At 30.6% G+C, this 26,416-nt stretch overlaps 2 protein-coding genes across 15 annotated transcripts in view; one reads left to right on the forward strand and one right to left on the reverse strand.

Annotated features, from left to right (window-relative positions):
- Positions 1-26,416, forward strand: part of dnc (phosphodiesterase dunce) — a 341,190-nt gene that overhangs the window by 283,279 nt on the left and 31,495 nt on the right. The gene's annotated exons all lie outside the window — the stretch shown is intronic.
- Positions 11,774-14,204, reverse strand: LOC145732463 (uncharacterized). 2 transcript variants are annotated; one of them, XM_081984747.1, is made up of 4 exons: positions 13,674-14,203; positions 13,385-13,614; positions 13,110-13,200; positions 11,774-13,055 (listed from the first exon to the last, which is right to left on the reverse strand). In XM_081984747.1, the coding sequence occupies exons 1-4, from the start codon at positions 13,799-13,801 to the stop codon at positions 12,356-12,358; spliced, it is 1,149 nt and encodes a 382-aa protein (XP_081840873.1). In that variant the 5' UTR covers positions 13,802-14,203; the 3' UTR covers positions 11,774-12,355. The 2 variants fall into 2 exon arrangements, with proteins under 2 accessions (XP_081840873.1, XP_081840872.1); XM_081984746.1 differs by having other exon boundaries at positions 11,774-13,200; positions 13,674-14,204.

Below are 26,416 nucleotides of genomic sequence, written 5' to 3' on the forward strand. Positions count from 1 at the left end.
TTTGAGGTGGTTTACATTGAGATAACAGAGAAGTGGTTTTGTATTTATTTGTGTAAACGTTAGGAGGATTTTATGTTAAAAAAAAAATGAAAAAGTCGTAAAAACTAAGTTTTGAATGAAATTTTCTAACTAACTAAACAACTGCTTGAAAAATAATCACAATTGCACATTCTCTGACGCACAAAAGTCTGTGAAAAAAACATATTGTCGGGTAATCTAAAAAAAAAAACAAGAAAGGAAAAGCTATACGATTTAATTGCGTATCCACCTAATTTCGGCTAGATTTTCCGAAAATATTTTACATTTTCCAGGACTTTGGTATATTTTATTTACGGGGTAAATTTACAGGTATTTTAATTGCCAGATTTTCCACATTAGTGGAGGTGCTTTATATCTGTTTATATTATTGCCGGGAAAACTGCTCTAAACCAGATAAAGTAGCTAAAAACGTAATCAACAGATACGATGTTTTGTTGCTATAGGTCATGAAGCGGTCTGAACTTTTCTAAAAGGTCGCGTTTCATTGCTTTTTTGGATCATTAATCTAAATTTATTTCTGGTAAATTGAACAACAAGTAGATCATTTTCAACAGAAACTATGTTTAAATAAAACAATCTTAAGTAACTCACTGTTTTGTTTACATTTTATATTTTAAAACTATTTTTTGTGACTTGTTATGGATTAGAATTTTTGGGAGAGCAAGGATGTTTGGGAGTCGGAAATCTAGACAGTAAAATTTCGTTCAACCACGACTAATTCTATCCCACAAATTAAAAAATCAGTTTTTGAGATTGTAAAAATATAATATTTCTCAAATTCCAACCAAAAATCAAACGTTTTTTCGAAATTGTCCTGATAGGTAGATTTAAATTGAGTATTTCGCGGGCAGCATGACGTAGATAACTTTGAGCGTTTCTATTGGACGTAATAATGTTCAGCTTTTAGTTTTGACTTTTGACATGGTTTACGACGTTGACGTTCCAATTGCGGTTAGGTTGACTTTTGCAATTGTAAGGTTAAGTTTAAAAGTAGAAGAATATTACGATACTACTGTTTCACTGACGTTTGATAGAAAATGATACACATACACTAGTTGGAAAACGGTACAAAATTTAATATGCCAGCTGCTTTACAATGTTGTCAAGAGCATCAAAAAAGAGAGTTAGTTATCCAAACCATATTAAAGACAAACATCTTCCTACTAACGGTTGTTTCACTAAAACTAACCGTATTAGCTTATTTTATTAATAATTTTTTTTGGTTTTACCTGTTTAGCAATGCACAACGTGACAACAGGGCAAACTATTCCTTTGTTCTTCTGTACAAGGCAGTCTCTTAACGTTTATTGGTCAATGACTTACTACGTCATAATGGCGGACGTTTTGAACAATCTACTTTTTTAATACCATTTTTTTGGACTTGAAGTGAGCATTTTCAAAAATTTACATTTTTTTAATTGAAATTGTCCGAATTTAATGTCAAGATTGGTCAAGGGCACTCAGCAATTTTTAACTTACATAAATTCACTATTCCATGGCTGTAATAGTGGAAATTGTTCCTATGGCTGTCAATATTGTTATTTTTGAAGACAAAACTCAACAAATTGTCAAATCAAAACCTTAAATATTATTTCAAAATTGGCATTATGACCTAACATGAATTTAGTTGGCTAAGTAATACTTACAATAAAAAGACATTGAATAATTTAAATAGTGGTGTTGAAATCCAGAAATTTGTTAATTTATCACATGACCACTTGAGATAAATTACATATGAAAGACACGTGATTATTGGCAAAGTGTTGGTTTGATACTTTGCTAAGTTGATGCTTGTTACTCGTCAGATTATTGAAAAGTCGTAATCCACAGTTGCTTAAAAAAAAACTTAAAAACTTGACTTGTCTAGTATAGAGGAAATCACTGTAGTTGTCAGCTACGTCATCGTATATTTTAAGGTTGTTCTCTCTTTGTGTTTAAATAAAGTTCTACATGAACATATCTGAACAGCAAAATACATTTAGTATTTTTCTGGCAACAATTTTTAATTTTTCAAAATGTTTCATTTTTACTGCGGCTGTGTATGACATATCAATTTGCATCATTTCGTATATTCTTATATTGGGAAATATCAATGATTCGTTAACTAACAACGTGTAGTTACTGACCGGTAATTAGCGGTTTTTCGGTAAACAATGACACGGTTTTACCGTTCCAATAAGGAATTATTGCAAAAATTACTCAATGAAATACCACACTGTGTTGACATTAGAAATTAAAAATGATATGGGAAAATTCACAATTTTGAATTAATGAGGATGTACCATCACTGACTCATAAGCTTATACAATCAAGGATGTAAGGAGAACGTGTAATAGCAGTGTCACTGGCATACTTAGAAATATAGGTTAAGTTCACTCATTGTAAAACTTGTAGGTTGTTCAAATCAGAAGGTTTCACCAGTTAATTTAATTATTTTACAAGTAAATTACGTTGAATTAGGTCAATTACAGTAGGTGTACGTGACAGTTTGATGTACCAAACCATCATTATTATTAACAATTATTACATTAAATCTCTCACAAACAAAGTGATAAGGCTATAAACCGATTTACTGTCTGCCAACAATCACACCAGACATCAATTAGATATTTAGATATTTCTTGGAAGAGACTTTAAATTTAATTTATTACTGCCCATTACATGTTTCAGCAATCTCTATTAGACTAAATTTTGATTTTCCGAAAACGCCACTGACGTCGTTTTTCTCAAAATATCTAAATGTGTTAAGTCATCGACGAAAGTCGCAGGTTTTCTGCTGTAATACTCACTAAATAAAAATTACTTTTAAAAAGTATCAGCAAAATAATCAATTTTATTTTGACTTCTGATCTAGGCAATTGGAACAGTGCAAAACCCAAAAAAACACTAATATACCACACAAACTTACAGTGTAGTTTTTTCCTCTATCTGTGGAACCGGAGATCCGCCCAAAATTCTGCAAACGCCCAGTAATAGAGCATTTAATTTACTACAAAAAAGGATCTATAAACATGCTGAATGCCGTTAGCAACAGAAAATTTTTGGCCTGAACCTAGCGTTGCTATAATGGGCTGAGTGGGAATTTGGTGGCAAATACAGGGTGTTCCCTATATCCATCAAGGAATATCAAGAAAAGCAGTTTTTAGAAAGTATTTTACGTGATTTTTCAGGAATAATCTAAAATTAACTGTTTTAGAGGTCATATTTTTTAGAATTGGTTTCGTTTATTCACACTGTGGTAGTCCTGTCCTTTTAATCAAATATTAAATTTGTAAAGTACCCTAATTCCAATAAAAATATTATTATTTCACCTTTAATCTAGAATTTTCTTCAAGACTTAATTTAATGGATTTCCCTCCTCTAAAACGCTTTTATAAAAAACGTTTTTAAACCTGTAAAATGTTTGGTTAAGGATTTTGAAATCCATTTATTCTACTCTGCAAAATATCTGATTAGTTTCATTTTTCAATTCCACTTTCACATCATAACCACCAATTCTAACATAAACATTTATAAAATTTCAAACATCGTTTAACTAAATATCGTAAAATACAGACAGAAACTTAATATACCTATTTCGTTTGGCTTTATCCAAATATTAGTAGTTGGAGAGGGTTAAAGTTCTTGTTTTCGACCTGTAACTTCCTAGAATTGTTATGTGAAACTGTTTATACAGCATATTTTTTTTTCATAATTTACAATGTAAGCTGTAAGTGAACAAATGAGGTATTTTCATTTAAAAACCACGTATATAAAAGGCGATTAAATGAGCTCTAAAAGAAAAACATAAAACTGTTAACATTGTTATGGAGTATTAATATGTTTGTAGAGATTTTAAAAGTTAATAAATTGCAGCTTACAAAAATATTTTTAGACTTTGTTTTATAATCGAATTTTAAGTCCCATTTTGCGATATTTTTCTCTCTCAAGGCATTTAACAAGGTTGTACCGCCTTCGTGCTTTTTCTCTAAATAAATTGAACATCTCCTCAAGCTGCCTACGTACGAAATTGGATTAACTCCCCAAGTCAAAGAGCCCAAGTCTGCATAAAAGAAAACGCTAATCCGGGCTTTTAATTTTAATTTCTCGACACGTTTTTATTCCAAAAAAGAGTTTCCACAGTGAGGGTAATTTATGATAAGTTTATTTTATAATTTTGCTAATGTCAGGAAAAGTTGACGTCAGTAGGACAGGAAGTCTTTATATTAGTATAAACGAGAAATAAGTGAAACCACTTAATTACCTTTCAGCAAATCTAGTTTATACTAATTGTTATTAATTAGTGCGTAAGCATTGACAAATTGCAGTTTATAATAATAATTACATACTTACTCAAAGTGATAGAGACGTTAAGAGTTTCCAAATTGCGTCAATAGAATGTAAATGAGTTGGATGTTTTATAACATTTAAGAAAGTAGCACCTGAATAGAACATTGTCATCAAAATAAATACAACTTAAATTACACCTGAAATTACTATTAATTATTCCAAACATATTTATGCACGACTACTTTCCTTTTGCCATAAATTAATTCCGAATCGAAGATTTAATGTTTCCCATTAAGGAGGCTGTTTTAGTACTTACAACCAATTGGTAGATACCAAACCCAGGTAATTAACAACTTATTTATTAAGCAAAGTACCTGAGAAATTAAATAATGTAAAACTATGTAAAACGTTGAGTAAAGTGTTTTCTAAATTTAGTGATTTATACATTGGTAAACGGTTGTTAACAAAAAATGGAAAAAAAAAATGTTTTTTGTATTTTGTAATATTACAGTTGCTTTTGTATCATTTTTTTGTGATGTGAATAAATCTGAATGTCACAGAAATTGATTTGCCAAACCTCAATTAAACCCATATTTTTTGGGCCAAAAGTGACATTTCTGCCAGATTAAAAACCAAAGAAGGAAAGAAGAGTTTTTGAAGAAAAAGAAAGGGTCAACCGAATAAAAAAACGTGAGAAGAGATGAAGAAGAAAGACAATATAATTTTTTTAACATTGGATTTTCTTCCAGATCAAAAGCAGAAAAAAGGGACAAAATTTAAATTTACGATTTTTACTCCAAAAATAATATTTCTAACCAGAAGAGAAGCGCAGAAAAATTAGTTTTTTTTTCAGACAAAAAACAAGAAAAATTGGAAAGAACGCAGAAATGCACTAAAATTTGGATTCTTTAATTTTGGCGTCAAAAAAGGATTTGTTTGGAAAAGAGAATAATTGAAAAAAGAAAAAAAAAACATGAAAAAGAAACTACCAGTAACCAGATTAAAGAACGAAAAGTGAAAAGGGAGAAGAAGAATTGAAAGAAGCAAACTACCGCCAAAAGTTTAGGTTAGAATTTTTGATTTAAAAAGATTTTAGAGGATTAGAGGTTTTATTTTTTGTTCAGATAATGATATTTTAACCAGAAGAAGTAAAGAAAAGAAAAGGCGCCCAAATTAGAGACTCCAATTTTGAAGGAACCACCAGATTATAGGACGAGGATTGAAAAAAGCGAAAAGCGAACAAAATAGACGTTATAATTCTCGCGTTAAAAATGGTTTTTGTATCAGATTAAAATAAAAGAAAAATCAGACGAAAAGAAGAAAAAGCATCAAAACTAGGGGTTATAAGTTTTGCGCCAAAAATGTTTTTTTTATCAGACAAAAAAAAGTAAAATTTAAAGGAGAAAAAGCGCCAAAATTAAAAGTTGTAATTTTAGCCCAAAAAAAAAATTATAAAAAAAAAGAAGAACAGAAAGAAGATGAAAAAGCACCAATTTAGCGGTTATAATGTTCGCCCAGAAAATAGTTTTTCTATGAATCAAAAAGAAGAAGAATTTGAATGAATGAAGAAAAGAAGAAAAAGCACCGAAATTAGACAATACAATTTTCCAGCTGTCGAAATTTGCTGCAAAAAGCTAAAAATGTGTAAAGTTTCGGACAGATTCGGATTCAGCTTAAAGCAATTTACCTGCTTTTATAACCTCATGAGTTGACTCCGATTATTCCCAAGGAATATTTGAAATATAATGTGGCAATTTATAACTTTATGAGTTGAGTGTGACTATATTTTCTAGGAATATTTACAAAGAAATATTGTTAATTTCAAAATTTGTAGTTTTGTTTGTCAGCAAACTAAAAGCTGCTTTTTTGACCCACTGTGCTGAGTACTGCACATTTACGTCAACGTTAAGTGTCAACTGTCAAAATCTGTTCAAAAAGTAGAAAAATTATAAAACTCACTTGAAATTGATTTGAGATACCGCCTGGTAAAATATCATTTTGCTCAGAAGCATCTTCTGGGTAAAAATTAAGTTGAACCTGAAAATATGGTGGATATTTGATTAGGTTAGGTATCATCAGAAAAATAGGTCAAATTCTTGAGTTAAAAAAATTCTTAAATGCAAAACGAATTTTTTTATTTACATAACAACTCCTCTATCGAATCAAATAAACAAACCAATTAAAACCCAAGAAACAGGTAATATGTAAATTTACATGTACTAATATGTTGCCTTGAGATAAACAGAATCAAATTAAAGAAGCTAATGGATTACAAACCACGTTATGCAACATTTTGTACATGTAAATGACATAGTTATTAATGTCCTGTCAAGTTTCTACGCAGATGTGTGACGATAGTAACAATTAGGCGTAAAACCAGTCACGAGTTTGCTTATGGCCAACATGCCCAAAAGAAGAAAAGGAAAAATTTCAAACTTTTTAGGTGTTCATTAATTAATTTTATTATACAGTTTCCGAGTAGAGATTTTCGTGTAATTTGACGCATTGGTGCTGACATCATTTAACTATTTAGACAAATAAGGAGAGGATTAAGTTTACCTGCATGTCCATTCATAGTTCGTGTAAATTGGTTGAGATCTAAATCACTTTCTAGCCAAAAATGGTAATTTTCAACAAAAAAAATCTCAGTTTAAGCTTTGACCAAAAAAAAAAATGAGGGAATTAAATAAGGCAAACAAGAGGGTCTTTCAAGAGATCTTGTCATCCAGACATTTGGAAAGACATCATTTAAGTAATTACTCTCACACTTTTTTGCGAAAATATATTTTAAACTGGATATTTAAATTACCAAAAGTTTACCAATCCAATCCAACTCAAATTTTCCTTTAATCAGGTAGTTTTGTCGTCGTGAAATAACTTTCATTAACTGAAATGTTTAGGTTTTATTTCTTTCAGTTGGACTTAAAGTACTCGTGTAATCCGTAGTGCACGTGTTTACACTTAGACTTTATAATGGCTGGATTAAAGTAAATAAAAATTTCTTGAAATTTGTCCTTTTTTGATTATTTTATCGAACCGAGACTGTAAGCACACTGGCGCCAAATGCGATATATTTTTCAACTTGTATAAAGGCGCACCCACGCATCAACAGCTTAGACACACCTACTCCAGTATTTTTTTCTATAACAGCCTAACCTGTTTACCATTTAGCAAGTTGTGATCGAATCTAAATTTGCATTTATTATTCTCTCTTTACCCAAAAACGTAGAGGTTAAAGACACTTAGAACCGCAAAGCATTTCATATGAAATTTAGTAAAATTTCTACTAAAGTAGGTGTGTTCAGTGTTTATTTATCAAATTAAGTAACTAATCGTGTAAGATAATTGCTCGTCTAAGGTAAAATAATGGTTGTAATTATTGTTTCATCACAAACCGAAAAACAACAGGATTAAAGTTCAAATGGATCAGTTTTCAACCAATTAACTTAATTTGACGCCCGTCCCTGAAACTAGGAAAAAATATTGTTTTTGACCATTTTGCTAAAAATATCCAGTTTTAACTTTGTTAATTACAGCAATATAATAATTTTTTAAGTGGTTTTAGTAGTGAGAATTTAATAATAATAATAGTTATTTATGCAACAAGTGAGTTAAACCATTTTTTATAGTAGAGTGTCCTAAGTTCTTCGACTGAATTAACAGGTTTAAATCACGTGTTTTATATAATATTTTATAAAAGTTAGAATATTAAAAAAAAAAAAAATTACAGTACAAAATTTCAGTTCTACGCTAAGCGTTGAATAATTGGCTAATAACAGGACAAAATAATTATTCTGTAAATTATGGCAACTTTTTGTGAATTGTGATTGAAGAAGGCAATATAGGACTACAAATTTAAAGTTAATATCTCAAAATTATGGGTAACCTAACCTAAAATAATATGTTCATAAAGTGATCATTTTTTCGTTTATATTACAAACAGTACAGATTTTCTTTTCCATTATAAGCAACTTTAGATAGATAAATGACACGTTTAGTAATATCTTCCAGAGAACTGGAATTTCATAAATTACTCGATACAAAGTAAAATCTAGTAATTTATAACTAATAAATCATACTATAATATCAACTTAATAAAGTTAATGTCCAATCAAATGTTTTAAATATGGTAAGATATTGCTAAAATGTTGTATTGATGAATATTAGAACCATCAACATTCAGAATGTACCTACTAATTAAACTAAGCTCTAAAGTAGTTACTGTTTAATGGTAATTAGACAAGTTGTTAATGGCTCATTACAAGCCTATTAGAAAAGTCAACATATCATTGGTTGTGTTTGTTATTAACTTTTGTTCATTTAACTTCATTTTTTGTTTGTCTACGAGACTCTAAAGTTAGCAAACTTGTTTGTATCTGTCAGGAGAGTGATAAAAAATATCCGTATTTTTCAAACGATACAATATTAGGGAAAATAAGTTTTTGATTGTTATCTGAGAGCATTTCTTCGATATATCTTAGCAACACGCTGCTCGTTACATGAATTTGAGTAAGTGCACACTCTTGCCAACGTACACTTGAATAAATATTTTCAAATACATGGCAAGTTTCACTGAAATACACTACATTATTCTATTGTCTATTCCATGTAACTGTAACTGTTTTATACAGTGTTGCCAGATGTGGGAAAAGTTTTCCACCTCTGAGGAATTCGAATTACATTTAAAAATACTGGAGGAAAACTTATTCATAAAATCAACAAAAGTATTTGTCTGTATACAGGGTTGCAACAAGAAATTTGACAGTCGTGACGTGTATCTGTTTATTTTAATTATATTTCAATTTGTCATTAACTTGAAAACTGTCAAATACCACTCCATAAAACTATAAACCTACCAAACTTGTTTAAAAGCAATACAATCAATGCAAATAATATTTAATACTTGTTTGTAGGTCTATGAATACAATTTTGACAGTTCTGACACAAATATATGCTTTGCAACGAATTTAATCTGTTAGAAACATGTCAACTAGCAAAAACGAATCCATAGAGCTACTAAACTTAAACAATCACTTGAAATTAGTGTTGAACTACGTTAAATTGACTTTTTAGCTTCATAAGTTAAATTTTAATGGGAAACACGTCTATATTAAACACATTTAATTATTATTATTATAATATTTTTTTTAATCTGTCATAATGGGGGTAAATGTCAAATACAACTTTATGAATCTAAAACTATAAAACATTTCTTAAAGACAGTACGATCAATACAAATCAGATGTAATGCTTATTGTTTATAGGTCTATGAATACAATTTTGAGAGTTCTGACATACAAATGTATTTCACACTGAATTTAATTTGTTACAAACGCAAAATCGCATCCATAAAGCTATTAAACTAAAACAATCGTTTGAAAAGCGTTCAAATTAGTGTTAAACTACATTAAATGCGTTTTATAGCTTCATAAGTTAAATTTTAATGGTTACACGGTCATATTTAAATCTGTTACAATGGTGGTAACTGTCAAATAATTCCATAAAGCTATAAAACTACAACAAGCACTGTTATAGTAAATATAGTGGTAAATAGATTGTTTATAGGTCCATGAGTTGAAATAAGACAGTCGTGGCGTGTATGTTTATTACAATCTGTCATAAACTTGAAAACTGTCAAAACCTTCTACATGAAGCTAAAAAATGACAAAACTTTCTTAAAACTAGTACAATCTGCTAAAATTCGCATACAATGTTTTTAGAACTCCCTGAGCAGGATTTTTGACATTTGTGAAGCTGTTAGAGCTAGTTCCATATGTCAAAATGCTGTAAACTGTCAAATATCACTTTCTGAAGCTATGAAAGTTAAAAAACCTGCTTAAAAGCAACACAAGTTCTAAATAATGTTCGTTTTGAGATCAGTCATCAGTCATTTTAAGTGGTCACTTAAATATATAAGAAGCAGAATTAATACTTGGGAATTTTAGTGAAATTTGGCAACATTTTTAAAACAATTTTGGTGAAAATTATATCACTTGAGGGCAATACTCGTTTTGAATTTCTAACCAGTATTTAATGACAAGTTATGCATAATTTTGATATTTGTGCTAATTTTATGTTTAAAGTAGTAATTGGGTTATTACGGTAATTTTGCTAGGAAAAAACTCTTTACTATACAGAAAAATTGTTATACACGAGTTCATAATTAACTGTTTGTTGCCATTAACTCTCAGTTGTAACATTCTTTCAAAATGATATACAATGAACATTTCAATAAACATGTTTTGTAGATATGATCAGTATCATTAGTAAGTAGCCAAATGACATTATTTTACATAAAACTGAAATAATGATTAACCGATCGGTCAACAAAATTTTAATTAACTTGCACAAAAAGTCATCATTATTGTAACGCAAAATTAAGGTCGAATGACTTAACTGAAAGTCCCTGAACCTAACCTTAAATAAGCAGGTCTTAGGAATTCGCCTGATACCGGATTCTGCGAGACTGCACGCTTACCTGATCTAGAGCTCGAATCAGCTAAGAAAAGGCCACAGGCGTCATCAAACGATGATGTCACGATCTCTGTACGTCTCGCTTTAAATATTGCTGCTCTCGTTACTTTCCAAGTTGTTGCAGCCAGTCAGTGGCGTGCTATTATTTTATCAGTAAAATGAAACATTTTCGTCGTTTTTAATAAAGAAAATAAAAGACAACAAGTTTTTCAAAGAAATGGTAACTCCTTCTGCTTCTTTCTTCATAAATTGTAAGACGTTACTGACGATTTCACGGCCTTGGCTGTATATGATAACACCTTTCTTTCCAACCTTTTTGAAAGACATTTTGACAAAATAACGTTTTTTATTCGTAACACTATGTGAACTTCAACTGCGACCATCAACAATACAACCAAAACACCAGACTAAAAAGGAACCTAACCTAACCCCCTAAGTCTCCCTGTCCGCCACTACATTTTTTTAAACTTGGCAACACCGTTTAGAGTGCCGGCTAGTAAAAGCATATAAAAAGGTCCAAATGTCCCTGGCCGCTGCCGCATCTGTTTTAATTGTGTCCAAGTAAAAACCGTACTACGTTGCCAAGTGGCTTTTTGACCGCTTAACAATATATTTTCGGGAATATTTTAATAGGACGCCTCTGATTATATCTAATGCGACGGCAACTGTAGAAGGAGAAAGAAATAGTTTTAAAAACTGCGTCATTGATGATGCGGTGGCCTTTTCTCATCTGATTCGAGCTCTAGAGCTCGAATCAGCTAAGAAAAGGCCACGGCCGTCATCAAACGATGATGTCACGATCTCTGTACGTCTCGCTTTAAATATTGCTGCCTTCGTTACTTTCCAAGTTGATGCAGCGAGTCAATGGCGTGCTATTCTCTGCTCAGTGAAATGAAATTTAATTAACGTAAATAGGTGTAGTTTTTGCTTTTTCATTTCATAAATTGTATTAAAACAGGATAGGTAAGTAGGTTTTATAAAACAAACCAAATACATATACATACATAATATTGACGCTTTGAGAACAAAATTGGCCTAGGTCTCTGGTCCCATTTCTTTAAATATTAATTTAAAAAATAAACAAGAAAACAAGCAAAGGGTAAATTAAAAAAACATACAGTGTGTTTCGGTTAAAAAGATCTGTGCAAATTATTTTTCTGCTGTAGCTGCAGGGTGATGATTGATGAAGAATATTAAATACCAATTAGTTTAAATCCAAATTATATAACTTAACTTAGGGCAATGTTAACCACAAAAAAACATTGTCTTGGGGCAATTAATCAATTATTGGAAGATAAAAATAGGCAGCTGGTTTCTTTTTTCAATTATTCTTAATTTGAAGGTCCTACAGTGCAGCTAGACCTTGAAAATGAAGTCTCAAAGTAACTTTCAGCTTGCCTTTGCATCGTTTTTGATATACAGGGTTTCATGAAGAAGAGGTAATATTTAAAATTTGTTATCTTTGTTAAATTTAATAATCATATATTTTTATAAATTTGATAATTTTGTTTATTTATAAATACATATACATATACAAATTACGAATTCATAACATAAAACAAAAATCCAAAACTTAGTCTAGGAGTGAGCATCCTAATTCTTCTTCGGATAAACTGGCATCACATTCATCATCATCACCAGAATCTTCATCGCTATCATCAGATGAACCAGTGTTAACAGTAAAAATAAGCTGGTCCACTGTATCATCAAAAATATGCTCTTTTTTTATGAGCTCCTCTTCATACTTTTTTACATGCTGGCAAATGTCAAACCACTCTTTTTCAGACACCTCTTGAAATTTTTGTTTTGTTAAAGCTTCGGTATCAGACAATTTAAAAGTGGTATTATGAGCTGCTACCCAATTTTTAACCAAAGCCCAAATTTTTTCTATTGGGTTTAATTCTGGATGGTAGGGTGGTAAACGCAACACAAGATGCCCATGTTGTTCTAACAGCCTATCTAAGTTATATTGTGGAGGAAATCTAAATTTATTTTCTTGTATGATTTGATACAGCTCTGGCTTTGTTAAATGAGGATCTGCTGGGATTCCTTTTTCCACTAGCCAACTTAACATATCTCCTTTTTTAGTAGCCGTTGTAATATTTTTGTTAACAGTAACATTGTGGTAGGCTGCATTGTCTATAATAAGGACTGAGCGGTCAGGTAAATTAGGAAGCAATTGCTTTTTTACCCAAGTCATGAAATTTATTCGTTTTAAGCGAATGTCATATGATTCACACAAGAATTTTCTTTTGTCTGGTGTCTTCTGCCACCTACAAAAGATAAAGTTATTTTGATGTACATGATTGCCAAGATGTAAAACATACTTAAATCCAATGTTCTTAAGCAATCGCCCTAAGCTGCTTACACTAATGGATTCAGTCAAGATTTGCTGGTCAATAATTTTTTGCAAAATACCTGTAAAGATAAAAAATAATCCCATTTTAGTCTAAATTTTGTTGTTTTAAATTTTCAATTAACACATTATCAAGGTTTATACATATAGCAAACTAGGCTTACATTTAATTGTAAAAAACATGGTAAGTTCTGCTAGAAAAACTCTGAAGACTCTGTAGGTATACCTAATGTATTATAAACTTACCTTTTAATGTTGGAAGTTTTTTCTCAAGAATATAGAAATCATAAATAATTTCTCTGATTCTTTTGATTTCATCAGGTTTGATGTTATCCAATTTTAATTTTTTAATCTGTCCCTTCTTTGTAGGAGTGTGAAATGATGAGCTTGGCCCTCCCCATTCAACATGTAGTGCTTCTCTAGATATCTTCTGCACAGTAGATCTAGACACCCCTGTAGCTGCTATAGTTCTCTCTCTAAAATGATATTTATTATATTATTCAACGTTTTCGTCGTTTTTAATCAAAGACAATACCTGTAGTTATTCAAAGGAATGGAAACTCCTTCTGCCTCCTTCTTCATAAATTCTAAGACGTTACTTACAATTTCACGCCCTTGGCTGTGTATCACAACACCTTTCTTCCCAATCTTTTTTGGAGACATTATGACAAATTAACGATTTTTACTTATAACACGTGAACTCAAACTGCGACCATCAACAATACAACCAAAACACCAGACTAAAACGGAAACTAACCTAACCTAATTTTTAAACTCAACCTGTCCGCCACTACATTTTTTTAAACTTGGCAACATCGTTTAGAGTGCCGGCTAGTAAAAGCATGTAAAAGGGTCCATCTGTCCCTGGCCGCACCCGCATTTGTTTTAATTGTGCCCAAGTAAAAAACCGTACTACGTTGCCAAGTGGCTTTTTGACCGCTTAAGAATTTATTTTCGGGAATATTTTAATAGGACGCCTCTGATTATATCTAATGCGACGGCAACTGTAGAAGGAGAAAGAAATAGTTTTAAAAACTGCGTCATTGATGATGCGGTGGCCTTTTCTCATCTGAATCGAGCTTTACGTACCGGTGAAAAAGCGATTTAATTGAAAAAATTGGTATGACGTCAAAAGCTTTGTTACAACGCGACCAGCGCAAATACCGATTTTTTAATAGTTACGCAAGATTCTTTACAGCATGCCTTGTATATTAATTCATTGAGGTATTTGTGTTTTAACACTACTAAATTACAACATGATTTTTGATAGAGAATCGGTTATGTGATTCATTCAACTTTTATCAGCAGACTTAACAAAAAAACGTAATGAAATTTTCAAGTATCTTTAGTTATCACTTTGCAAACATTGTGAGTAATAAAATGACGCGTTATGATTTATTGAAGTTGATGAGAATTATCCTCAAGGTGGGTTCATAATAAGGTCAGACTCATAAAAATTATAAGGTTATAAAAAAACCAGAACTTTTTTTTTTTTGGCTGCAAGACGAAAATATTTAGAAACTTTCTAATTTTACCTCTAGTTAATGGTCCGAAAGTAAGTTTAATATGTTTGTAGCCGTGCAAAAATTTGTTTATACTAGCTTTAATTTCCAAATGCTTTATTGCGATTGAATTTGAACATTTTGCGCGAGATTGTAAATTACCCCATTACTGGGTTTGCGAACATTCTGGATAATCAAACGTTTCGGGTCTTCAAATCGACATTAAAAAGTAGCCGGTAAGGCAAGGTCGGTTTTTATTCCAGAGTTTAACGATCTACTTGATAAAATTCTCGGAAGGAAATCCTTATGTCGTTGATCGATTTTTGTACGTGATTTGTTTTTTTTTCTTTGTCAGTCTGGACAAAAGAACACGAAGCTAAACAAAGAGAAACGCATTTACTAATTGCTTTACAATTTCTATTATTACTCTCAACGCTCATCATTGTTTGCTCATCACACTCTAATAACAAATCGCTTTTTCTTAAACAATTTTTACATATACCTGTCGGTATTTTACAAAAATACTAGCTTCGTACATCAAAATTGACAAGATGAATGAGTTTTACGTCAGTAAATTATACTTAGATAATAATTTGTCAAAAACATCAATAAAAACAAATATTGTATTAGTTTGCCTTGACTTTTTTTAAAGTTTCTGTCAAGTTAACATCAATTGACAGTATTCGTCAAACGAGACCAAGTGACTTAACTATTTTTTAATACCTTCTCTGCTGATCTTGCCTTTTCATATACGTATTTAAAATAGACTTATCCTACTTTCGTAAGTCTTAATATGAAATTTGCAATAAAACCAGGTTTTTCTTTACTTGAAAATTTTATTTAAATTGAAAATATGTGTAAATAACAAAGTAAAAAATGAATTAAAAAACAGTTGAGGAACAGTAACACGCTTCTAAAAATTATTTTGACAACCCCAAGTTGTCAGAAAGGCTTTAGGCTGCGTTTTTGAAGAAGCAGCCATTTTTTGTCAATTTGACACTTTAGGAACACTAAAAAGACTTCCAGATTTTATTTTGACAGTTTTAAGTATTCAGACATCATTTTTGACTAACTAAAGACAGCAAAAAACATTTTGGCTTTGATTTGACATATTAAAAACAGTTAAAACACTTCCAGCCTTTATTTTGACAGTTTAAAACCAACAGGAAGGCTTCACTCAATATTCTTGACTGTACAAAAACAGAGAGAAGCCTTCTGACTTTCATTTGACAACTGAGGATCAGTAACATGCTTTTAAAAATTATTTTGATAACCCAAAGTTGTCAGAAAGGCTTTAGGCTGCGTTTTTGACAATTCAAAGATACCAAGAAGCAATTTCTTGTCAATTTGACACTTTAAGAACACTAAAAAGATTTCCAGATTTTATTTTGACAGTTTTAAGTATTCAGACATCATTTTTTACTAACTAAAGACAGCAAAAAGCATTCTGGCTTTGATTTGACATATTGAAAACAGTTAAAACACTTCCAGCCTTTATTTTGACAGTTTAAAACCAACAGGAAGGCTTCACTCAATATTCTTGACTGTACAAAAACAAAGAGAAGCCTTCTGACTTTCATTTGACAACTGAGGAACAGTAAAATGCTTTTAAAAATTATTTTGATAACCCAAAGTTGTCAGAAAGGCTTTAGGCTGCGTTTTTGACAATTCAAAGATACCAAGAAGCAATTTCTTGCCAATTTGACACTTTAGACACACAAAAAAGACTTCCAGATTTTATTTTGACAGTTTTAAGTATTCAGACATCATTTTTGACTAACTAAAGACAGCAAAAAGTATTCTGGCTTTGATTTGACATATTAAAAACAATTAAAACACTTCCAGCCTTTATTTTGACAGTCCAAAACCAACAGGAAGGCTTCACTCAATATTCTTGACTGTACAAAAACAAAGAGAAGCTTTCTGACTTTCATTTGACAACTGAGGAACAGTAAAATGCTTTTAAAAATAATTTTGATAACCCAAAGTTGTCAGAAAGGCTTTAGGCTGCGTTTTTGATAATTCAAAGAAACCAAGAAGCAATTTCTTGTCAATTTGACACTTTAGAAACACTAAAAAGACTTCCAGATTTTATTTTGACAGTTTTAAGTATTCAGACATCATTTTTGACTAACTAAAGACAGCAAAAAACATTTTGGCTTTGATTTGACATATTAAAAACAGTTAAAACACTTCCAGCCTTTATTTTGACAGTTTAAAACCAACAGGAAGGCTTCACTCAATATTCTTGACTGTACAAAAACAGAGAGAAGCCTTCTGACTTTCATTTGACAACTGAGGATCAGTAACATGCTTTTAAAAATTATTTTGATAACCCAAAGTTGTCAGAAAGGCTTTAGGCTGCGTTTTTGACAATTCAAAGATACCAAGAAGTAATTTCTTGTCAATTTGACACTTTAGGAACACTAAAAAGATTTCCAGATTTTATTTTGACAGTTTTAAGTATTCAGACATCATTTTTGACTAACTAAAGACAGCAAAAAGCATTCTGGCTTTGATTTGACATATTAAAAACAGTTAAAATGCTTCCAGCCTTTATTTTGACAGTCCAAAACCAACAGGAAGGCTTCACTCAATATTCTTGACTGTACAAAAACAGAGAGAAGCCTTCTGACTTTCATTTGACAACTGAGGAACAGTAAAATGCTTTTAAAAATTATTTTGATAACCCAAAGTTGTCAGAAAGGCTTTAGGCTGCGTTTTTGACAATTCAAAGATACCAAGAAGCAATTTTCTTGTCAATTTAACACTTTAGGAACACTAAAAAGATTTCCAGATTTTGTTTTGACAGTTTTAAGTATTCAGACATCATTTTTGACTAACTAAAGACAGCAAAAAGCATTCTGGCTTTGATTTGACATATTAAAAACAGTTAAAATGCTTCCAGCCTTTATTTTGACAGTCCAAAACCAACAGAAAGGCTTCACTCAATATTCTTGACTGTACAAAAACAGAGAGAAGCCTTCTGACTTTCATTTGACAACTGAGGAACAGTAACATGCTTTTAAAAATTATTTTGATAACCCAAAAAATGCAATTTTGAATAAATTCAACACAATATTAGTTTTCTAAAGCAAAATTTGAGTAAATAATAGAAAGTCATATATCACTGAAATCAGAGCAAATTGAATTATTTTTTCAGCTTTAAATTGCGGAACTTTGCTACAATTTAAACTTTTTTATAGTTTCCGAAATCCCAATTGTGGGGATCCAATTTGAATTACTCTGTATTCTATTGTCCTGTCTTGCAAAAATAGTAGTTATAAGTCGTTATGCATCAATTAGGGAGAAATTAGACACTGTATTGAAAAAAAAAACGAGCTTAATGCAGTACTATTGCAATCAGAAGTTAATTTGGCTCAAAAAAATCATTTATGCATGTCTAAACATCACTGGAGTTGCTTTGTGATGTTTTTGGCATCAATTGGCCCTGTACTGATATAAACTAGCCCATTCTTCATGGCAAATCCTTTTGGTTATGTTAGAAGAGCACTGGAATCGTTATTTTTCTGTTGTTCTTCACACAGCACTTTTTCCCCTTTAAAGTGGATCTTTATTATAAAATTTAGGATGACATAATGTTCAATCATTTCAATTTATGACCAGTAAACAAAATTTGCAACTCACACATTTTGCAACTTTATCTCAAAATATACGAGAAGTCAATAATATTATTGGTCTTTCGAAAGCACATTATCATTCTTGGTTATTTTGGATCCCACATTTAATATTTCTGAAAGTAATGGTCTTAAAATAGGTATCGTCTTATTGGTTTTCGCTTTAAATTGACCGTGAAATATACGGTGGGTCCGTCAACTGCAACGGAAAGTTTGTTGTTTTTCCTGCATGTTTGTATTCCCATTAGGGACTAATGTGCTTTGAAGTTAATGACTCGCACAACTACTTAGTTTTATGTTTTTAAATAAAGTAAATCAATTAAAATGAAAGGATTGTTAAAACTTTATTTGATGAGTGTAACCATTTTTAATGGATGCATCCTCTAACATAGGAAAGGCGTTAATGTTAGTGAAACGGTCAGTTACAAGTACTGTAAGAAAGTAAATTAATAACAAAAGCTTTCAAAACTAATTAACACAGTCCGTTAACCTTACAATAAAAATTGCGCATAATTTAGCATACCGATTAAATCCTACGTAATCGTCAGCTTTCTTTTGTGTTAATTAGATTATTGACTTCAGTTATAAATCCTGTTCAAATTTCAGTGTACTTATAAGATTTTAAAAAAGAAGTAGGATGCAAATCCTATTGCGGTAACAGGTACCAGACACAAAAAAAAATATTTGAATTAAAATTAGGAGTACAATCTTGAGAATTGCTTTTATTTTGCTTTTACAAGGAACTAATAGATTAACACTTCTTGACGTAGCTCGTTAATTATGTTGCTCGAGAATGCCGATGGCATAGGTTAATACAACATTAAGCCAATTTAAAATAAAGGTTATTTCTGGCCTGTAACTTATGAAATTCACATTTAGATAAATAATAAATAATTATTGACGAACCACTGCTAAAGTTCAAATGAAATGTCTAGAATAGACCTGCTTTACGTTAATTATTGGTAGATTGTACGTTTCATTCAAATAACTTATGACTACGTCTACTGTTCCGAAACAAATCTACCAGCCTGTGCTGTCTCGCATAATTACTAGCTTACGTAGATAAATCAAGTTTGTCTACGTCATCAAGTCCTGAAATGAATGTAAGAACAATTAATCATATTTCTCTTTTTTTTTTTCATTTTATTGCAACGGTTACTGCAACCAAACACTGATTAGGATACGTTAACCTTTTTGTTATGGATAAACGAGACTTTTCAGATTAACAGTGAATTGACAAAGTTGTAAAAGATAAGTTTCTGTGAAGCAATTCATGAATGAGCCATTATGTCTAACGAATGAATGATAAAGAAATAAATTGCCTAAATGATAAGAAAATCAAAAAAAAGGGAAAAGCAGATAAAATGGTCTTAATTCAATAACATAAGCATTTATAAATGTGTAAAGACTAATTATACAAAATTTGTAAACTCTGCTTAATAAACACTCACACGTTTATACTATAGAACTTTTTAAAAACTTCTGTCTGTATCTCTTTTAATTGTCTTCTTTCTTAATCTGATTAAATATAACTTTTGGGGCAAAAATTATAACCTCTAGTTTTTACGCCTTTTTTTCTTTACTTCTTTTGTTCTTCTTCTTTTTTAATCTGGTAAAATACTACTTTTAGGGCAAAAATTATAACCTCTAAGTTTGACGTCTTTTCTTCTTTTCTTCTTCTCTCAATTCATCTTTCTATGCATCACTTTCTGTGACGCCTCACACACTTACAGTACACTTACGTTGTAACATCAAATAAATTCAACATGTCGAATTTCTATGTGACTGCAAAGTTTTTTAATCAAAATTGATTAAACCGAAATTCAACGTTGATTTGTACGTTACTTTTAAACAGAGGAATGTAATAATAATGAAACATTTTCTTTTATTTGCACAACAACGTGGCTAATCCTCTTTTGCTAGTTTTATAAGATTTGCAAAATGACACAACTTTTTTAAGTTTTGTTCTTAAATCACGTGAATTTTGACAGATTTCAGGGTAAACCGTTTTCAAGATTACCCTCATTATAACATGGACACACTGTATTTCTAATTTTCAAAAATTTTAAGTACTGTTTATTGAAAATATTTAGTTATTCCAGCTGTAATTTAGATTTTGAAATGTACATATGAAATTATAACTATTTTTCAAACTCAAAATTTAATACTTAATTTAACATGTTTAATACTTAAATTAAACATTCTATTGGTTATTGCCTTGATAAATGTTTAGTGAATTAATTGATTTTACTAATCATTGTGCAGATTTTGTTTAAATTCTTTTACTCGCACTGGATGGTTTTTTATTATTAATTTTAGTCATTTAATTGGTTTAATCATGTTCACGGTGTTTTTGTCATCCTTACAATATTAGTCGTTTCTGCTATGTTAAAAAACACTAAAATAAAACAAGTTGAACATTTTTTAACAAAATTTGCACCCAAACAGTGATAATTTAATCTGCTTCTAATATTTTTAGTTTCCATAAATATTAACCTTGCCAAACTGATTAAACTGAGCTGCAAAGTGTTTTCGTAACTGCTGCATATCATCTTTCAACATTTCTAATCGATATTTTTGAATAATTGGCCAGTAAACCTTTCGCACACACTTTGTTCTTCACATTTTATTGTCTTGTTTAGAAGATAAATCAAGGTAATCGTTTGCATAACAACATACTTTCTGGTGCAGTGATTCCCCAGATTCTTCTTTTTCAACAAGATGCATTATTAATATAATTACACATTAAATTTAGTTTAAGGAGTAGCCAAAACCTACTTCTAATTCAAATAACACACGCACGATTGAAATGTAAAACAGAAGGTCAACCAGAAAGGTTTTTTAACCCAACCTAACTTTTAACTGACGTATGCACGTTTTAATGATTTTTTTTTAAATAATACCAGATGACAAAAGTAATTTATTTTTTCTGAAGATAAATTTAGAAACAAAATGTTTTTTTGGGATCAGAATTTTATTACACGACCAAATTATCTGGTCTGGCAAATAGTAAATTTAATTGCCTACATACTTATTTACTCTAATATCACATAAAACTACTATCAAAGAAAATTGTTCCTAAAGCAAATAGGAACCATGTCAGTGTCAAAATGTGTCATCAAATTATGTAGAAATAATAATAATACCATGTGTGTTTTGTATTTTGATTAATTGTGATTAACCGAGTATTTTTTTTAGCAAAAACTTTTATAAAACTTCATACTTTTTTTTAATGTAATAAAATTACGTTACTACTTAATATAATACAGATTGCTAATTGTTTTACTGTTAATTATTACGAATTACATGATATCTAGTAGTGCGTTACAGTTTAATCCTAAAATGAACAGTTTTATGGCGTTTTCAATTAACCACACACACGGATTACTATTTACGAAGTATCATTAGAAGTTTTTTTAATTACAAATAATAGAGCAATAGAATTAACAAACAGTTTTTTTTTTTCAGGTAAGCACTATTTTAATGGAGCAATAAAAATCACATGTAAGTACAATTATGTGTGTTTTTATCACAAATTAAAGTAGTAAAATGCGTTTACCCATAAATACCTACACAATAACAGCATACTAATTTTTTGAATTATGAATTTTTAACCTCTGAACACGTGGAAAACCAGTATTTTATATCGTACATAATGTGCAACAGTTTGTGTAAGCAAACACAATCATTATCAACCTTGAAGAAACTTAAATACAGTTTTTTTGTCCGACTAAAAATTTAAACATGGTTTAGTGTCTGCGTAGACATAACCTAATTTAAGTTCTTTTGTCTTTTGCTGAAGGTTTTATTTAGTTTGCTCTGCTAACAATGAGGCCTCTAACTTACTAAGTAAACTTTAAGGTCCAGTGTTCTGGTTAACATTCATACTTAAGATTTTTTTTACTTTAAACTCATTTTTCTTATATAAACGTAGAGAAAGAATACGACTTTAGTTTTCAAAGTGTTTATGGGAGATTCAAGATGATTCCAGAGGCCTCCAATATTTTTGGAAAGTCGTTTGAAAAATTTCAAACCATTTGTATGGGCATCTAGCTTTTTGCATAAATTTTGAGGTTTTAGAACTATTTAAAGAAAAATCTTAAAACATTGTTTTAAGAATCTTGGGTTGTGATTTGGAGATAATTCAATAATGATCAGGCATTTTCATGAATTATGGGTAGTAACAAGATGATTTTTTAAAGACATCTAGCATTTTTGCAAGATTTTTTGGAGTTTTAAGGTTTCTAGTGGCAGCTGACATTTTTAGGCATTTCTTTGGAAGTATCAGAAGTATTTAAATGCATTTTCAACAGATTTATGGAAGTTTCCAGTTACTAGGGGTCTCTGACATATTTGAAAGTTTTACAAGAGATTTTATGGGCATCTGGCAATTTTCGAATACTCTTGATAGGTTTCAGAAGTATTTAAAGGCAAATTTGAAACTACTCTTATCAGTTAAAAAAAAACATTTTAGAGATACATCTGACATCAGTTCAAGTTAATAACTACCAGGCACTTTAAAATTCTTCAATCTTAATACTACTCAGAAAACTGACAGATTGATGTCGCAAGTAAACTAATTTTGATGTCAGAAAAGAAAAGCAGAAAAATGTGTTAATAGGTCTTCTTTCGAAAATTGCTATGCAAAAGTCAATAATTTCAACAAATATTTCTAGTCTTCTTTTCCGACTTTGAAATAAATTGGCCTTTGACATCAATCAGCCAGTCTTCTATCAAAATTGCTGAGCAGTGAGTGATCATTTCCACAAATTATTCTACTCTTCTTTTCTGACCTTGAAATAAGTTTTTCAGTCGGTTTTCTTTCTTCAGTTCAACATTTCTGGGCAATTAGCCAGCTCAATAATTTCAACATATCTAGTCTTTTTTTCTGACAAGAAAATAGTCAACTTTTGACATCAATCAGTCTTTAAATTTTTGGGCTATTAAACAGCTCAATAATTTTAATATATTCTTCCTCTCTTCTTTTCTGATACTAGAGAAAAGTTGGCCTTTGACTTCAGTCAGTCACTTTTCGCTCAAAACTGCTAGGCAATTAGCCAGCTCAATAATTTTAACACATTTTTATACTCTTCTTTTCTGACGGTAAAAAATTTGGTCTTTAACATCAATCAGTTATTCTTCTTTCAAAAATTCTGCAAGTTCATTAATTTCGACACATTCTTCTAGTCTTCTTTTCTGACGTTGAAATAAGTAGGTCTTTGACATCAATAAGTCAGTCTTCTCGTAAAATTGCTGGTCAACTTGCTAAACCTATATTATCTTAATACTACTCAGGATTTTTTGGGAGTTGTCTGGCATTTTTGGAAGATTCACTAGAGGTTTAAGGTTATGATAGAGGTATCTAGCATTTTTAGATTCTGCCTAGGAAAAAAGCATCATTTAAGACAACAAAACAAAAGATTTGTGGAAGTCCTACGACATTTTGAAAGTTTTGAAGCATTTGTATGGGCTTCTGGTATTTTTAAAAGGTTCTTGGTAGATTTCAGAAGTATTTAAAGGCATTTTTAAACTATTCTTCCCAGTTGGTGATTTTAAAGATATGTCTTACATTGCTGGAAGAATTTTAAGAGTTTGAAGGTATTTTAGAGTCATCAGATACTTTCAAAGAATCCTGAGAAGTATCAAGATGATTTTAGAGGCATATGGCAATTTTCAAAGATCCTTGGGACGATTCAAAAGTGTTAAATAAAAACATTTTAAACCTATTTTTCTCAGTTTAAAGATGATTTTAGAGCCATTAGACACTTTCAGAGAATCCTGTGTAGTACCAAGATGATTCTAGAATTACTTGGCATTTTTGAAAGATTTTTTGGAGTTTTGAAGTGATTCTTGAGGCATTTAACAGGCAGTTAACATTTTTACTATGATTTGGATGATACTGTATTAAGTATTTAAATTTCACATTTTCAAAAGGTTTGTGGAAAAGTTTCCAAGGTAAAGTTTTTCTGAAACTTTGAGAGGTTGGCGCAAATATCAATAAGCTTTAAAAAATATTGAAATCATACCTTTGAATACCATCCTGTATATTATTTGCAAATTTGTTTTTTTGTTTCATTATTAAACACTTAACCTTAAGCGGTTTTGGTGACTTATATTATCGATTCTGATATTAATTTGACGTAAATGAGACTCATAAGGAAACTGTAGACAAAAATGGTTTCTTACGTAAAAAAATATCACGCACTTTACCCACGCCTAAATATGCAGTTGAAATGTTCCTAACCTTATTTACTTTATCATTCATTTGCATTCCTGCTTAGTACAATGGTTTCATTTTTTACCAGGATTGAAGGAAAATGCACTTGTATTTTGGTTGAGATGCTTATTCAAACCTTTTTCTCGGATTTTCGTAATTACGACTTTGAGACTTAGCAAACATTTTTATGTTAATGAACCATTCCTAAAATATCTGTGATTCTGTAGGATTAGCCTTTTTCAAATCTTCGATCGCCTTAAACGAATTTGACGACTTTCCTATTGTAATTCGCATCATCGATCCAAACGATATTCAACGTAGGTTTACTAATTTGTATGTGTGTAGGCCTGTATATGGAGTTTCTTTACGTTAAGATACGGTCTACGTGGAATCGAACACTCATACCGAAAACAGATTGCCAAATTAGTATGTAGTAGCTTGATGGTGTGTGACATTTGCATGTTATTGCATTTAAATTGCAAAAAGGTTGTTGATGTTTGCACCGTCGATTAACGTGGGGGGTGGAACTGACTCAGATCGTGGAAATGGCTGTCAACATCAGTCTGAACCGGATTTGTTTCCAAACTCATATTTGACTTGATATTTAGTGTGTAATTATCAATTATTGTTGTTAATTTCAGTAATCCTGGTTGACTTATTTTTATACAAATTGTTCAGAAGTTCTTAAATTTCAATGTTAATCGTAAAACTAACTAAAATGTTTTGCTTCTTTCAGTTCCAGGAAAATCTTTTTACTTAAATGAACAAGTTTGGTTTGTGTCCTGGGGCTTTGCTCGGATTTTAGAGAATGAATTTTTTACTGCTTCAGCGATGTTTTGCAGGATTAAAATTTAATTTGAGAACAATATAATCAGCGTTTACCCACCTAAATAAAGCAAGAAAATTACTTGTAATCAGCCCAGAAAATTGTTCTTGCATTACTAACGTGAAAAATTTCAATTGACTTAATAGGCTAATTTGCTTTAGTCAACATACATTTGCTCTTTATTGAACCTTTCCATAACTTTTGTAAGATTAACATAAAAATGCTTTTAAGTTTGGTTCTACAACCTGTAATTGAAACTTGACATTTTTTTGTTATTGGCCCTGCTTTAACACGCATTAAAAGTTAATCAATCAAATTATTCAAATAAAACGAAACAGTAAACAAGACAGTTTAATTCGCTTTTTTGTTCCCAGTAATTTTTGCCAATCGCACATAACAAACAATTTTCAAATATGTTGCGACGTAGTCAAAAGTTCTTAAAATTCATAACAACATTTACGTTGCCTGTACACTAAATGACAATAAATCTTAATTTAAATTTGCGATGTTTTTCATTATCAAGTAGGACAATACGCATCACCAGTGGTACTAAATCCTTAACTTATGGCGGTAATAAAGAAATTCTAAAAAGAAATATAGTCTGTTTTATGACTGTACGCATATAAACGGAATAAAATACTACAAAACAATATTTTATCTTGTCGATAGCGAGAAAAGGTGTGTTCATACGTATTTGTTTATTAGAAATTTAGGACAGTAGTTAATAAACACGATAACGTTGCATAATAAACATTTTGGTTGTTTTAGTTCATTGACTCTTGGCAAATTAGTTTGTTCTAAATTGTTTTAAGGTAATGCTCATTAAATTAAGATCTTGTCAAATATCCAGCTAAAAAACAACATTTTTCTAATATTATTTATTAACCATCATTATAGTACTAAAGACCAAACATTATTTGACCTGTTAACTCACGTAAATATTAGGTATGTTTAGGTAAAAAATTTTGTTCAGAGGATGTTGATCAATCAAAGCAAAACATAGTCCTGATATTGATATTTTTTTGCTTATGTAACAAGCCTGAGATATTTTTATGATAGGAGGTGTTACCTCACATAAACCTATAAAATTTGCAA

The sequence above is a fragment of the Ips typographus genome, linkage group LG8 (genome assembly GCF_016097725.1).
Source record: "Ips typographus isolate SLU linkage group LG8, UJ_Ityp_2.0, whole genome shotgun sequence".
Lineage (NCBI taxonomy): Eukaryota > Metazoa > Arthropoda > Insecta > Coleoptera > Curculionidae > Ips > Ips typographus.